Below are 15,749 nucleotides of genomic sequence, written 5' to 3'. Positions count from 1 at the left end.
TAGCACCAAAAGTTTGAATTCCTTCGCTCATCCTGCTCCGGCGTGCTAATATGGTAACAACTTAGTTAATTTAGTTATTACATTTGTGAATAATTTTTGTTATTTCATATTTGTGATTAGTTTTAGGGTTAGAGCGAGGGTCATTTAAATCAAGCGTAAAAGGGAAGAAAAGCTGAGAAATTTGAAAGACCCATTAATGGATTCTCTGTAGAAACAAAAAATAACATTCAAGTAAATTTTTATTTTTTATTTTATTTTTTTGGTATTCCACAAATGCTATGTCATTGGCCATTGTTTGTTGTATCTCTCCCGTTTGGCAGCCAAAACATACTATTAGAAGAGAAAAAAAGAATTGGGAACTCGAAACCGAAACAGGCCTCTAAGGTAAGCCTAATTTTTTAATGGACTTATAAGTTAGGCCCAAACTAAACTGAAACTGTTTGAATCTGTACCAAACAAAAACCCAATGGTTCAATTTTATTTGTTCACTGTCAAACCGAACCAAATCAAAATTCATTTTCGACACTCACCGAACCATATTGACGGGCTTGGCCCAACATTAGAACTGGGCCTACTTTTTATTCATTTATTGTCAGAACAGAGACAATCTCCTTGTATTACGTTTACCTGTTTTTTGGGGTCTCTTGTTCACCAGCAGTTAAGGCACCGCACCTTCCTGGTTCCCAGCATACTCTTCCCGGGAAAATGTCAATTTTACGGGACACGTGGCTAACGCTGCTGGCGTTGCACCATCTCTGTGGTCCCCGCCAAGACGCCACGCGTATCCGGACCTTGCCCGTCCAGTGCTCGTCGCGTGGGCCTTTCGTAATTTCCTTATCTTTTACTCTATTTTTTATGTTTTCGCTCCTAAATTTCCTGCGATAACCTCACCCTGGTGGGCCCCCTCTCGCTCCGGTTGCTTTCACTTTATAACCTACAACTGGCTCCAACCGGTTCCTTTCTCTCGCGCTTCCCAGAGACGAGTCCGGCCTACCGAAAACTGGTCGAGGGAGTTCCCGGTTGGGTACAGTCCACGTGTTGGTAAACAAAAGTTCTAGAGCTATAAGGTGGGTCCCTCGGTGGGTGACGAAATCATCACCCTGTAAGTGGAAATAAAAATAGGAGCGCTCTTTCACTACAGTTATATACACAGTGAGATTGTATGGAATTGCAGGGAAATTGTGAGATTCCGAGGCTCAAAATCTAGGGTTTTGTTTGGGATTGGCTTTTCTCTCGGCAAGTAAGTGCTCTAGGATTTGTTTTCTTCCTTAATTTAAAAAGTGGGATTCAAATTTTGACCTTTTCATTGATTAAATTTGAATATAATTTGTGTGGTTGATTTCTAGGGTTTGTGAGAATTGGGGTTTTGATTTGATCCTCTCTGTTCATGTTTCTATTGCATGCAATTGTGATATCGGTGTGTTTAGGGTTTGCGGAATTCAAAATTGTTTCTGGGGTCGGAGAGTTTTAATTGTGGTCTGTTTGGTTGCTGAGAAAAAGGGGGAAAGAGGAGGTTTTTGGTTTGTAATTTTGCAGTCTTAGTTAATTGTATGTACAGAATAATTCAACCAATTGGGGTTCATCATTGATACACTATCTGGAGTGTATTTTTCAGTATTGAATTTCTATAACTTGTAAATTGTGATTACTTGGAAGTTAATCATGAATTAACATTTGGAGATCAGGTTATTTAAAGTTATAACATTGTTGAGCTTAATGCAACTGTTGTGCTTAATTTCTGGGAAACAACCAATGCAGAGCATAGAACTTTCAATGTTTTCTTTTTGTCTTTTAATTGCTATATGTTTAGGGAGTGAGAGTAGAAAGTTGGAATTGATCTTTTCTTTGACTGTAATTGGAAAGTGGTGAGGAAAAGTCTCTTGCTTAGTTCAGCTTTGTGCACCACTTTTGGATTAAGTTGGTTATGCTTTTGACAACTTGAAGTGAAAATAAGTTTAAACTCGGGATACATTCTACTTTTGTTGGCCTAGATTCAGTATTGAATTTCTATAACTTGTAAATTGTGATTACTTGGAAGTTAATCATGAATTAACATTTGGAGATCAGGTTATTTAAAGTTATAACATTGTTGAGCTTAATGCAACTGTTGTGCTTAATTTCTGGGAAACAACCAATGCAGAGCATAGAACTTTCAATGTTTTCTTTTTGTCTTTTAATTGCTATATGTTTAGGGAGTGAGAGTAGAAAGTTGGAATTGATCTTTTCTTTGACTGTAATTGGAAAGTGGTGAGGAAAAGTCTCTTGCTTAGTTCAGCTTTGTGCACCACTTTTGGATTAAGTTGGTTATGCTTTTGACAACTTGAAGTGAAAATAAGTTTAAACTCGGGATACATTCTACTTTTGTTGGCCTAGAAGATCACATATTAACTGAATTCTCAAGATAGAGGTGCTCCATTCTGTGGTACTCATTTTTTTTCATCACCACTGATGGTTTTGTTTGTGGCTGCATGTTTTGATTCTCTTTCTTATACATTAAGAGGAACTCTGTTTTTTAAGTCACTCACTTGGATTTCATTTTTTACTTACTTATCTGTAGAACTAAGAGCTGGTCTCCATCTAAGGAAATTTGAGGCATGCAGCCAAAAAACGAAGCTGAAAATCGACCACATGCTCATCCCATCCCACCAAGCAGTGTTTATTCAGAACCGTGGTGGTGCAGTGCTGGGCATAATCCCATCTCCCCAACGGGGACAGGGAGGAATGCATCCAACTCATCTTTGTTAGAATGCCCAAATGGTGGGTCAGAGTCTAATGATGGTCAATCTTTGTCCAATGATGAGACAAATGAAGATGATGATGATGCTACCAAAGATTCACATATTACATCTCCAAGATCAGGTAGTACTTCCTATTATGTCTGGGAATTTGATATAAAACCTCCCCCACCCCCTCTTAGTTGGGTTCAGTTTCTAATATCTTGTTTCAACTTCAGCTGGAAATTATGGGCAAGATCACCGCAATGTAAAGCACGCTGGATCGGGTGTACCTACAGTGCGCGATGATTGCCTTGCACAACCACCACAGCTTGAACTTGTGGGTCACTCGATTGTAAGTTCATTTTACTTTTTTTAAGATTCCGGCTCTACTGGTAGTCATCAAATATTGAATTCTGTAATGTTGAAGTTCAGGTACTCGTACTTGCATGATTTTGGAATGTATGAGTCCTGGCTTTAATGCATTTGTTTTGCAGGCTTGTGCTTCAAATCCTTATCAGGATCCTTATTATGGTGGAATGATGGCAGCTTATGGACATCAGCCTTTGGTATGTTAAACAGCAATATCCTTTTGTGCAATACCATCTTAAGTGTCATGTTGGATTTGTGTGTTTTTATTTTTTGTGCAACTATGTAATTGTTCAGTAACTTCAGTTTCTGAAGATGTTATACTTACCTTACTGCAGTTTGTATTTCTACATGTATATATGCGTTAGTCTTCTTTACAACATGAAATTGGGAACGAATGATGTGCGGCTGGTTGTTGTAGAAGGATTGAATTCCGGTCATTGTTACTTACTAAAAAGAATATTTTTGTTATATCATACATCTGATGGTTGTGAAAGTGGAATGGATAGTTGTCAGGACTTGGAACTGAGGTTAACAACATTCCTACCCAGCCAACATTTTGGATGAGGAAATTATTTGGTCTGATTTGGTAGATTAGGAAAGGATAATTTTTCCTTTGAAATTGTTTCCTTCTGTTGTTAGTAGTTGAAATTTGAGTTTTGGTATGGTCTTCTCATGATGTATGGATTTACAGTAGGGGTGGGCAAACGGGTCCTGGACCTGCGGGTAGGGGCGGGTATTGTCGGTTCGGGGCGGGTCCAAAATTAATAGAGACAAAACGGGGCGGGGTGGGGTGGGCCAAGGGTACTTACGGGGCGGTGCGGGTCCATAACTTGAGAACCATGGGCCCCCGACTGGCCCGTTTATAATAAGGTTTTTGGTTTCTAATGGTTTTAGACTTTCAGAATTTCAGTCCCTCCCCCACTCCCACTCCCTAGACTGCACTAAGTTCCTCGTTCTCCCTAGTCTCTCCCACCCTCAAGCCTCGACTCGACTCCTTCGACTCGTTTCTTGTTGTCCCTTCACCTATGTTTATCATTTTTTGTTCTCCACAATCACTGAGTCGATTTGGGAATTTAAGGGTTTTAGTTTGTTCAATTTCGGAGCTGCTTCAATAGCAATTCGAATTTTAGGGTTTCTTAATTCTTTCTTATTTAGGAGTTTAGGGTTCTTAATTCTTTCTATTCGTTCTGGAATTGATGATTTCTTCTATAACTTTTCTATCAAGAGAGAGGAATCTGAGACCAAGAAAATTCTCAATTAGGTAACAAACTTGGGCATTTAAAGAAATTGTTATTGTTAAAAGGAATTAGATTTAAACTTTCCAGATTTTCGTTCTTTGATTCCCAAATTTGCTGCAGAATTTGAATTAAGTTTTTATGGTAGGAATTAGGGTTGTTGAATTAGATTTAAAATTCTCAATTTGCTGCAGAATTAGATTTAAATTAGCAATTTGAAAATTTGATGCAGATTTTCGTTCTTTGATTCCAGATTTTTGTTTGACGAAGCAATGGATGATAATAAATTATTAATCCGGTTTTGAAAAAAAAATGAAGCAAATGGACCCGTGGACCCGAACTGGAACCGACCCGTTTCAAACAGTTCGGGTTAGGGCCGGTTCCAATAATCAGAAACACTATACTCGGCCCGTCCTGCCCCGTTTCATTTTAAAACGGGTCCGGTCCAGTCCCTTTAAATTTGGGCACGGCCCGGCCCGTGCCCACCCCTAATTTACAGGGTTTGAATGTGATAATATGATTTCTATTATAGCTCTAGCAAGAAATAAGCATTTAGTGACAGCTTCTTTCTCGCGGGATTTTTTTTTATTTTTTTATTTTTTATTTTTTTATTTTTTATTTTTTATTTTTTTATTTTTTTATTTTTTATTTTTTTATTTTTTATTTTTTTTATAAACTCTATGTTATTAATTTTTTTCCTGGTCTGACTGGTTTACTACAACTGTCAGATTTCATGTTTTGTTCTTTTTTTCCTTCATATTTTTCATAATTGTATTCTTCTTAATGTCTTTCTCTGTATGTATTGTTGCCATGGCAAATGAGAAGTTTGAAGATGTATTATATCATATAATTGTAAGTATTCTTGTTGTGGCCTATGTGCATCCTGTGAAATAGTTGGAGTTGTCGATTATCCACTCCTGGGAACATCCGATAATGGGTGTGCTAGGAGTTGAATGTTCTCAAATTATCGAATTTCAATAAGTTTTGGGTGGGGAAGAGCAATGGACATAGTGAAATGATCTATATATCGAGTCTATGGGGAGTAAATCCCAAGTCTTATCTTGACAATTCAACATTTTTTTGAAACAGAAATACCTATCGTAATGTTAGAATCAGTGAAATTATAAAATAAATGAGTAACAAAATGTAAATCTAAGAGTTCGTGTTGACTGTTATTGAGAATCAATTTATATTGGACTTTAGGAATATTGATTGTTAGTATCTCAATTTCTCTATTGGATTGATCCCAATACCCCTTTCGTGTGATGCCAAAGGCCTGAGTGAGTCCTGATCTCTTCTATTTCTCTATCCCTTCCTATTGTCCTACATCAACTATGTCCTTACATCGTTGGAGATCCTGTATATTTGGCAAGGATAGCAACTTGGCGACCAACTTAACAGGTCAAACTGGAGGTCGAGTTTTCTGCAACCAAGGGAGAATGATGCAGGAGCCAAGTCCAAACTTTAGTTTCTTATATAATAACTGCAATATATGCATGTAATCTGCAAGTTAATTGTCTTGAGTCTCTCTATGTTACATTTTTAATGTAGTAAATGCTAAGGAGACTCTCAAAAGTGGGACTCCCTCTGCCACCTCATGAGAAATGGCACAAGGTTTTATAATGTTGGCACGGGAATTAACGTTAAACTATGAGGTGGCATAGCGTCCATGGAGAGTCCCACTTTGAGAGAGACTCCTTAACATTTCTCTTTAATGTATTCGGTGTCGTAAATTAGTCTTTAGAATTCCGAAGCATATTAATGCGGATCTTTCCAGATTCATGTACCAATTAGCCTATTAATGTAAGCTTTTGAAATCAGATTATTAGTGAAGAAATAAATTATGGATTTCTCTGCTTGTGTGTGTGGCACAACCATCTTGGAGTATTCCAAAGCACCTCTGGTGTGATGCCGGAATTTTTCTAATTTCGTTATTGGAGTGATTTCAATACACCTTTGGTGTGATGCCAAAGACCGGAGTGAGTCTGGATCTCTTCTATTTCTCCATCCCTTACTATTGTCGTACATCAGTCTCCTACCATTGAGTCAGTCTTTGTATTTCTACTAGTCTGGGAGTTCTATGTTAAGACAATATAAGAAGGCTATATTCTATAAAGCAAATTCGAGCAAAATGGATCATGGATGGATGAAAGTGTATTTTGGATCCTAGAAGTAGTGGATGTCTTAGTTTTCTTAGAGTCTCCTACTGCCATGTAATCAGACTTGGTATGCTACAAGTCTATGGGAGTTCAATGTGAAGACTATAGAAAGCTTCTGTAAAGCAAATCTGTTTTGGATACACAATAGTGTTGTTGAAAGGCTTGGTGCCTGGATATCTTCTCATGCATTTTATCTTGTCCATCTCGTCCATGTTATTCAATCTGTAAAGCAAATTCGTTTTGGATACACAATAGTGTTGTTGAAAGGCTTGATGCCTTGATATCTGTTCGTACATTTTCTCTTGTCCATCTCGTCCATGTTATTCTCTCTCTATTTTATCTAATTTTACAAGAGTCTTAAATCTTTTCTTTTTTCCCTGACTTGATTAATTTTCCGCTATCCACAATCCTGGGTAGTAGGCCACCTTGTGTTGTCTTGCATCATGGTGGTGGTGGTTAAAAAACAGATTAGTTATAATATTTAACCCATTCAAGTTATGTTTCTTTGGTATGATATGAATTTATTTTTTGTGCATTTGGAAGTTGTGCAGTGGTAAATGTTTTGATATATAAATGTGAGAGACTGTTAATGTTGTTTCAAATGCTCAGGGATATCCTCCTTTTCTTGGAATGCCACATGCGAGAATGCCATTGCCTCTTGAGATGGCACAGGAGCCTGTGTATGTAAATGCAAAACAATACCAAGGGATTCTAAGGCGAAGACAGGCACGTGCAAAAGCAGAACTAGAAAGGAAGCTAATAAAAGTCAGGAAGGTAGAAAGTGCACGCAAGCATTTGTATTATAATCAATATGTTTTATTTCATATAGATGTGGTATATGTTTGTTTCATGTGCCTGTTTGAACCATGTACCTCACTGTTGGTAAGATATTTATTGAGTCCGTTCTCTCTGGTGATCATATATATTAAGTTTTGACATATCACAACTCGAAGTTTTATGATTGTGTGAAAAGAGCTTTGAAAATTGTCTTGAGTGCTTAAAAAGTTGGAGTTATTATGGCGTTGTGCTCACTTTTATGTATATCACTAAAGCCTCCATTATATATATATATATATATATATATATATATACACCAGGACATGGCTATGCAATACGCATGAAGTATGCATAGAGGGATGCATTGTCACCTGCATTCTGCCAATGGAAGCATGTGCTTGCTTAGTATATACATTTGTGATTTGACATGTGAAGAACCTGTAGTTACTATGGAGTTTTCAACGACTGTATAAACTATATTTGGTAACAGTCCTGTTAAAGTCTGTAGACTTGTCTAATTTGATTAGTGTGAGGTTAAAATGTTTTAACTGTATGCCGATGGTTGTAAGAGACTGACGATAAACAGTTGTAGATCTTGTTTTTCAGGGGTGATTAGTGGTATATAAATTGTGGCGGTATGATGAAATCTTTATTTCAGTTAATGATTTCCAACTCAAATTGTTTGCGTTTGTTTCTTTGAAATATGAATATCCAGCAAGCCTAGCTAACTTTTGTAATTGGATTGTTAATTCTCATTTTCTACAGCCATATCTTCATGAATCACGGCATCAACATGCTATGAGAAGGGCGAGAGGTACTGGAGGACGTTTTGCAAAGAAAACTAATGGTGATACTTCAAACAGCACTAGACAAGAAAAGGGCAGAGGCTCTGGTCCAGTGCACTCATCACAATCCGGCAGTTCATCGGGCTCAGAACCCTTTCCCTCGGATTCTGCTGAAACATGGAATTCCCCCAATAGTCAACGGGAAGCAAGAGGTTCCCAAGTGCACGATGCGTATTCGGCTCATAATTATACAAATGGTAGTGGCTGCTACCAGCCCCATGGTGGTTTGCAGGCTTCAATGTATCCTTCATGCTCGGGCAAGAGAGGGGAAGAAGGAGATTGGAAAGGCCAGCAACGAGGCAACATATCTTCGAACCAGGCCTCACAGAGGCGTCTTGCCATTCAGTGAACCCCTGGAGGCAGATGCTGTGGACTCTACCCGAAAAGGTACGAGTCCCCCTGGATCCCTTTGGCAATGCGTTTGCCAGGCGGCAATTCATTCTTGGCTGTGTTCTTGCGCGTGAGGCATAGATGTAGGGGAGGAGTGATGATGAAGGGTCATTTGGCTCCTGCGAAGCCCTTTCGACTCTTGATTGCATCCTTTCCTATTTTTGCCTGATGTACAGAGTAGTTTTCTGTAATTGGAGGTACATATGAGAGACGGAAATTTAACCAAGTTGGACTCGTGTTTAACCATCTTGTGTATTATGTTTGTCACCTTCATTTTGAACTGTGCTTGGAATTTCAATTGTTTTCGTTTTTTCTGCATGCTAGAAGCCAATCATTAGTAAAAGCGTAAGTTGATCATGGAAAAACACTTGAAGAAAGCACTTCAGGTGCTTCTTGAAGAAAGCACTCCAGGTGCTTCTTGAAGAAACTCAATATTTTTTCCAAAAGCGCTTTCAGTCGTTTAAAAGCATTTGTCAAACGAGCACTTTGTCCCTTTTAGTTTTCCCTCTTCCATTACTTGTTTACGCTTCCTTTTGCTCCATGCATCTGTCTATTTGTAGCACAAAAAAGGAAAAAAATAAAAACTAAAAACAAAACGGTCGGGTTATAAATAATATTCTGACAACCTGAAAAGCCTATATTTTTCTTTGATACTGGGCAGTAATTGTGTATTGCACGAGTTAATCACCCGATAATTACGATCCAAGTAGTCATGTAGGAGCCAACTACCAAACCTTACAAAACACCCTTATAAATCCCACAAAAAAAAATGTAACTACCTGCTTTATTGTCTGTCTGATACATTGTTTTACACTCAAGTTTAAAGGTAAAGGCCAAAGAGAAGGCGATGTCTTCTTTCCGGTATCGCATACGTTATATGTCATCATGTTTCTGTTCATCACTCTTGTCTAGGTTTTCTTCTCTACTGTCTACGTTTTCGTCGTTGTTCTCTAGATTTTCACTAACTTCTGCATCGTACTGCACCGTGAAAATTTCTGCATCCATGGCGTCAGGCAGCGTCACCTCTTCCTCAGTTGCATTACTTGGCTCCGTCGAGTTAACCACAGTTTGCATATTCTCCATCATCCCAGAAAGCGCCAATCTTGGAGACCACTCGAGAACATCGTCGATAATGTTAGATACACGTTTCTGGTACCTGCAACAATATGGAGTCAATCATTAGTATGATTGGCAACGCCAAGAAGCAGAAAACCGATTTAGTACGTTAGCAGGCAGATCGGTATGCTCTATAATTGCACATTAACGGGCCCTAACAAAAGATTAAATATAAAAGAAACAGGTCTTCAAATTATTGTGGATCTGAAAGTTTTAAAATTTTGTCATGTTTAGCCACAATTCGTCGTCATCCACAGAACAATGCGACTTGAAACTCAGTACATAGCAAGGATCATACTCATGCTCTCAAGTGCCATTACGGTATATTTGGTTGGTTTAGAACTCACCTGGCTCTAGCAGCTTCATCAGGAGCATGGTGCCTCAGCAGCAATATGACCAGAACTGCAACTGCTGCATAGAAAACCCTTGTTGTCCACTTTGGTCGCTCCTCTTCATCCTTCTTTGGCCAGAAACGGAATAGTTCTCTCAAAGTAGCTTCCTCGGCGAGAATGTTCGGGAAAAACCAAACTCGCTTTCCCAGAACAATATATAGCACTCCAAATATTGTACCTCTCACTGGAAGTTAAGAAATCACAAAACAAAATTAAATGTTCATGTTCGATATTACAGGGAACAAATCATTACTGGAATGATCATTTGCATTATTAACACTCTTTAATGCAAAATCAAGAAATTAACAGATCACAGACATAGCTAAGCTGAAGCTTGTAGTCAAATAAACAAATCTAGGTACAAATTTAGGTTTCTTGATGCAAATATTATGAATACTTGAAAAATGATACCCTATTCAAACATATATTTAACAACCTTTAGGCCAAGATGATGGAAAAACCTGATAATAAAAACTGTGAAGGTGGCAGCTGTGATGCAACCTTATAGCTATGATCATAGGTATATTTTTACAGAAAACTACATATAAACCTAGTATAAACCTCGATCCTATATATCCCCACCCTATCCCAATTCCATTTGATAGGTATAGTGAGACTGACTTTAGCGATTAATAAGACATTAAGAGAGGCAAAAGGCATAAGCAAATTAGTCACAAATATTTAGCAACGGTGCAAATGGCAAAAATGTGTCGAGGAATCCTAAAAGCTTTACAAACAAACTAGTAACTAGTTAACAAAAAAAAAAAAACTAGTAACTCTGCAACTTGTCGACAACCAACAAGTTTCTGCCGTCGTTGAAAATAGCATCGACTTTCTTTCACATATGATGGTCAAAGATAGAAGATAGTCACTCGTACAATAATGCAATCCACATAATAGGCAAGGAACACTTAACAAGAGCTGATAAGGACAACAAGCAGCATAGTGCTTAATGCAAAGGTGGCAAGTCCTATTTAGTTTTTTTTTTTTTTGGGTGAATATCTCATCTTAACACACTCTGCGGGACTTGGGCTAATAGGCGGGCCTTTAGGGTGCGTTTGGTACGCAGACGGGACGGGAAGGAACGGGACGGAACAGGACGGGACGGGACGGGACGGGACGGAACGAAGGTGTAATTTTTGAAAAAGACATGGGGTATATTTGTCTTAAAATGGTAAAACATTGTGTTCCACAGACGTGGAACAAACCCGTTCCAGGGGGGGAGGTGGAACGCAAAAACACCCAAAATCTGTCCCGTGGAACAGCCCGTTCCACCCATTTTTGGCGCACCAAACGCGGGACGGAACGCCTCGTCCCGTTCCGTCCCGTCCCGTCCCACGTACCAAACGCACCCTTATATAACTAGCTCTGTCTCTGGTCATGTCATCAAAGCAACAGTGCTTTCCACGTGCCCCATTGATATTGCAGACCTAGAACAATCTACTACCTAAAATATACCTTGGTTGAAAGGCACACACTTCAAATGATGCGTAGTCATTTCTCCCAAAAATAAGGAATGGACGGCGTTGATATAATAGTACTAAGCCAGAAAGTATATAACCTAACTAAATATAGGTATTGAATTAAACATATACGCATAGTTGTACAAGCATGTCACTGACTCTAATAAAGCCTGACGTCTGAAAATAAGTGAAGCAATATCCAACAAATATCAATTGCAACGCACATTGATGTCCACTACATGACTAATGTGCAGAATTGTTGATATGTCCAGCACACCAATAAGTGTAATAAAATAGTGACATTTTAAATAGGGGTAAAAGGTATGAACCTAATCTTCCACTCTTGTATCCACATCACCATAAACCAATCAGAGTTAAGCAAATGTAAAGAAATGCTAAAAACAAATGACCAGAAGTTGAGAACTTACTAACTAGTAGAGAAAGAAAAAGTAGGAGGACACCGAGACATGAGTAGAGTATTAGAAGCTTGCACCGATGGGGATATACAGGAAACAAGCAAATTGCCAATGTAACCACTGGCCAGAAAAATGAGAGAAGTGTCTGCCAGAGAGGCCTCCGTTTAACAAAAGTCCATGCAAAGAAGGCGTCGTTCTCAGAAAATACTTGGTCCTGCAAATGAAGTAAAAAAATTACCAAAGGTGATGCGTGGTGCTTAGAAAATACATGAACAGAAGACAGCTCACAGAAAGACAGAATTGAAATATTAGTAAACCTGCTAAAAAGGGGAAGTTCAACACACTATGGATGGTACCATCAAGTAATTTCACCCATTTCCTCCATAGTTTCAAACTTTTACAAATATAAAATCAAAACATAGCAATCTAAGGAGAAAGTAAAAAAGGGTACAACAATGTCACCAAATGTCCACAAGTACAAAGTAAGCATAAATAGCATAGTATGAATATGGGTGGGCATAAAAACCGAGGAACCAGACCAAACTGATGAAGAAAAAACCGAAAAAAAAAAAAAAAAAAAAAACCAAGTTGACTGAAAAAGTAAAAAACCGAGACCGAGATCGAAAGGCCAGATTTAGCACATAGACATAAAGAGTATGAGCACATACACAATGAAGAGATTCTGAAACAGAAAGGACAGATTTAGTCACTTTAACTGGTCCCCAAGAATATACTCCTTAATCTAAAGTATTATACTAAAATGAAAAGAAAAACTCGTAGGCAGAGCATGTTAATTGCAAGGGCAGCAAGCTACTTGTTCAAAAACAATTAAGAGGTTAGCTTACTGGAAAGATCTCCAAATGTGCAGGCCATGTAGACAACTTTCTCTTCCCAGGACGAAGAGTTTTCACCACACGATCACAGCGTACTAGAAGATTCTTTCCCAGTAAAGCATCGGCAATATCTTCAGCTTCTAGATTTCTATCTGATTCTAGAATATCTTTGACCTCAGGATGATTTCTCAAAAAGCATACAAAATCCTTTCCCCTGAAATATTCCACGCGTGTCTCCTGTAGAACAGCCCACCTAGACACCAAATCCTTATTGTCTCTCACCTTCTCAGCAAACAACTGGAACACATCTTTCTGGGTAGCTTGTTTCTGAAAGAAAATCATGTGGTAATCAGCAAACAAGGCAAATATCAGTAGGCTATGGAAACCAGTTGGCCAATACTATCTTGCCTTGAAATCCAAAACATAATTGGGCAAAGATAAGCATCAAGCCGAGAATCTATATCCAAAAGAAAACAATAACTTTTCCACCACTAATTAATAACTATCTAAGGTTGAGATAGTAAGTGTTGGAAAGGAGGCATTATAAGCACTCATGCATACTAACAAATTAAAATGCATTTTTAGTATATATATAAGCAACACCATTTAATTCTACAATGCAGAATATTCCAAAATCTCACTATCTGAGCAACACCATTTCTTTTGGAATTGATATGAGGCTCTATCACCTCATAAACTGAATTTTGTGTGCTATCCAGAAGACTAGATTCATGCAAGAAAACTTACGTTATGCATAACAGCATCAATGACACATTATGCATCATGTGTTACTATAATTTTTTTTCCTTAAAGAGTAAAAATCAATATATTGTCTAAACTTTTGTTATCTGCGAATCTATGTACAATATTTTGCATGTTCGGCCAAAGGAACATAACAGAACATAATAGAAACAAAAAGTTATCATTGAAGAAATTCGATTTGATCACAGTCCAGTATTTACAGCATCTGGAAAAAAATAATATAAGGAATCCTAATGTAAAAAAAAATTTGTTATCCTCCACTTACAATGCAATTCAATGATAGAACTCAAAGTTCACATATCAAAATTTCAGTTTGGATAGAAAAACAAGGATAGAATCAAGAGATATTAATTGCAAATGGAGGTTCACTGTGAATTGCTTAGGGCCTGTTTGATAACCATTATGTTTTGGTTCTCATTTTTTGCTTTTTCATGCTTAAAATATGGGGAAAGTATATGGTGAGAGATGAAGAGGAGTGGAGGAAGGATGGTGGGCGAGATGTAGAAGAAATGTACAAGGAAGGGTACACAAAAAGAAAACTAAAAACCAAAAACTATTTCAAATTGTTTTACTCTCAAGATTTTGTTTTTCTTCATCTCTCCTTTACAGCAGTCCTGGAATTAGTACCCCATCTGCAATTTCATTCCATTGCACACACAACATAGGTAAAACAATTCTGAATTGATCATGCCAGAAAAATGATGTGATCATTGAACATCTTCTGATCCATTTGCAGCGGCCTCATTTGCTTTACCGCATTCTGCTTACTTTTGGTCCAAAGATTTTCTGTCTATTTTTTAGGCTAAACAAGGTTTGCTAGTAACAAAAACACCGCTACTCCACCACACTAAAGATGCCCAAAAAGAAAAAGCAGAAATACTGAATTGCTCTCATTTCGAAAGCTCTACCATAAAAAACAAAATGATCCTACTTTCCATGGCATATCCTTGCAACCCTGAAGGAAATTCAATATTATTAAAGCAAAACCCGCACCAGTGACGATTTTCTTCAAATGGATAAATCATTCATTATCCCAAATTATGCCCTTATAATCCTTATTTATAATTCCTCATTTTCTAAGTAACTAAACACATTGTATTGAAACTTTCAACTAGTTCCTTCCCTCTCCTACCCATTTCAGCAACCCAACAGAGCAATAAAAATTAATAAAAATTAATTATAAATTAATAAAAAACAGCAGTGCTTTTCACACTACATAACTGCGGATATTACAAATCAAATTGGCAATTTCAATTTTTCATTTCCCAGAAATACACAAAAATCAAAATTGAAATGCCCAATTTCATATATGAGAAGCCCTAGATAAGGGATCAGAGCAAGAACAAACCCTGGGAGGAGTATCGGAGCTGGAATCTCTGCCGCCGTTTTGAATAGCGCCCGATGACCTTCGCACCCTTTTCTTCTCTGCCCCTCCTGCTTTCTTCATTTCTCCAATACCTTTCTGTATTTCTGATTCTCTGTCTCCTTTGTTTTGAAATGTATTGAGGAAAAATAAAAAATAAAAATAAAAAGAAAATGACTTCACAGAGAAATATTTAATTTATGGCCAAATAAAAGAAAGAAAATGTTACATTTTCTTTCTTTATTTTTCTCTTCTTGTCTTGTGCGTTTTTTTTTTTTTTTATTCTTTTATTCTTTTTTACAATTTTTTGACATTTATGTGCTTTCTTTTATTCTTTTTACTATTCTAAAAATCTCCGCCTATCACCGTCTAGGCCCTAACTAGGAGCTAGACGGTTGGTCATCAACCCGATTAATACTTAAGAATTTGAAAATTAAGAAATGCCGCATAAACCTGCTGAAACCTTATTTCATTTCAATTTTTTTTTATCAAGGTCCCTTAGTTTTAATAAATGTTAATAGTTATTTCAATAATAAAATATTTTACATGACAAGATAATTAAATTTTATTTCTAAATATATTCGTTTAGTGTTAGAAACGTTATATTTGATATATATATTGTATCATATATATATATATATATATATATATTTAGTTTGTATCCATTTTAATTTGCAACCCTTTTTTTTAATTGTACCAATTTTCCTTTCAGTTTGGTTTGTACTAGGGGTGCAACTCGAGCAGGTTGGGCGGGTTGGAAGGTCAACCCAACCCTAACCCAACTTTTGCAATTCAGGCTCGGGTTCAGGTTGGGTTTTAATCGAGTTTAATTAGGTTCGGGTTGAATTGGGTTCAGGTTGGATGACACATCCCGACCAAAATCGATGCATGCTGGCCGTCACGTGAGAGTGA

General features: G+C 37.5%; 2 protein-coding genes across 2 annotated transcripts; one reads left to right on the top strand and one right to left on the bottom strand.

Annotated features, from left to right (window-relative positions):
* The first annotated feature begins 1,076 nt into the window (after positions 1–1,076).
* LOC126589507 (nuclear transcription factor Y subunit A-1-like) lies at positions 1,077–8,810 on the top strand. Its single transcript, XM_050254814.1, has 6 exons — positions 1,077–1,240; positions 2,558–2,859; positions 2,954–3,069; positions 3,212–3,283; positions 7,090–7,254; positions 8,023–8,810. Exons 2-6 carry the CDS (start codon positions 2,595–2,597, stop codon positions 8,449–8,451), a joined length of 1,047 nt encoding a protein of 348 aa, XP_050110771.1. The 5' UTR covers positions 1,077–1,240; positions 2,558–2,594; the 3' UTR covers positions 8,452–8,810.
* A 322-nt stretch (positions 8,811–9,132) lies between these two features.
* On the bottom strand, positions 9,133–14,990 carry LOC126589506 (uncharacterized). The gene is made up of 5 exons (XM_050254813.1): positions 14,823–14,990; positions 12,725–13,039; positions 11,892–12,093; positions 9,956–10,184; positions 9,133–9,648 (listed from the first exon to the last, which is right to left on the bottom strand). Exons 1-5 carry the CDS (start codon positions 14,919–14,921, stop codon positions 9,366–9,368), a joined length of 1,128 nt encoding a protein of 375 aa, XP_050110770.1. The 5' UTR covers positions 14,922–14,990; the 3' UTR covers positions 9,133–9,365.
* Between the last annotated feature and the right edge of the window lie 759 nt (positions 14,991–15,749).

This window comes from Malus sylvestris, chromosome 11 (genome assembly GCF_916048215.2).
Source record: "Malus sylvestris chromosome 11, drMalSylv7.2, whole genome shotgun sequence".
Classification (NCBI taxonomy): Eukaryota; Viridiplantae; Streptophyta; class Magnoliopsida; order Rosales; family Rosaceae; genus Malus; species Malus sylvestris.
The sequence above is the reverse complement of the archived record's forward strand: the minus strand, read 5'-3'. Positions and strand labels throughout refer to the sequence as shown.

Bases quoted from the DNA above. Each gene is read 5' to 3' on its own strand.
- LOC126589506 (XM_050254813.1), bottom strand. From the start codon at position 14,921: ATGAAGAAAGCAGGAGGGGCAGAGAAGAAAAGGGTGCGAAGGTCATCG. The intron at 12,094-12,724 runs GTAAGCTAACCT...CTTCATTTGCAG, and splicing joins CACATTTGGAGATCTTTCCA to GACCAAGTATTTTCTGAGAA. The intron at 10,185-11,891 runs GTAAGTTCTCAA...CTTAACTTCCAG, and splicing joins TTTTCTTTCTCTACTAGTTA to TGAGAGGTACAATATTTGGA.
- LOC126589507 (XM_050254814.1), top strand. From the start codon at position 2,595: ATGCAGCCAAAAAACGAAGCTGAAAATCGACCACATGCTCATCCCATC. The intron at 2,860-2,953 runs GTAGTACTTCCT...TTTCAACTTCAG, and splicing joins TATTACATCTCCAAGATCAG to CTGGAAATTATGGGCAAGAT. The intron at 3,070-3,211 runs GTAAGTTCATTT...TTTGTTTTGCAG, and splicing joins AACTTGTGGGTCACTCGATT to GCTTGTGCTTCAAATCCTTA.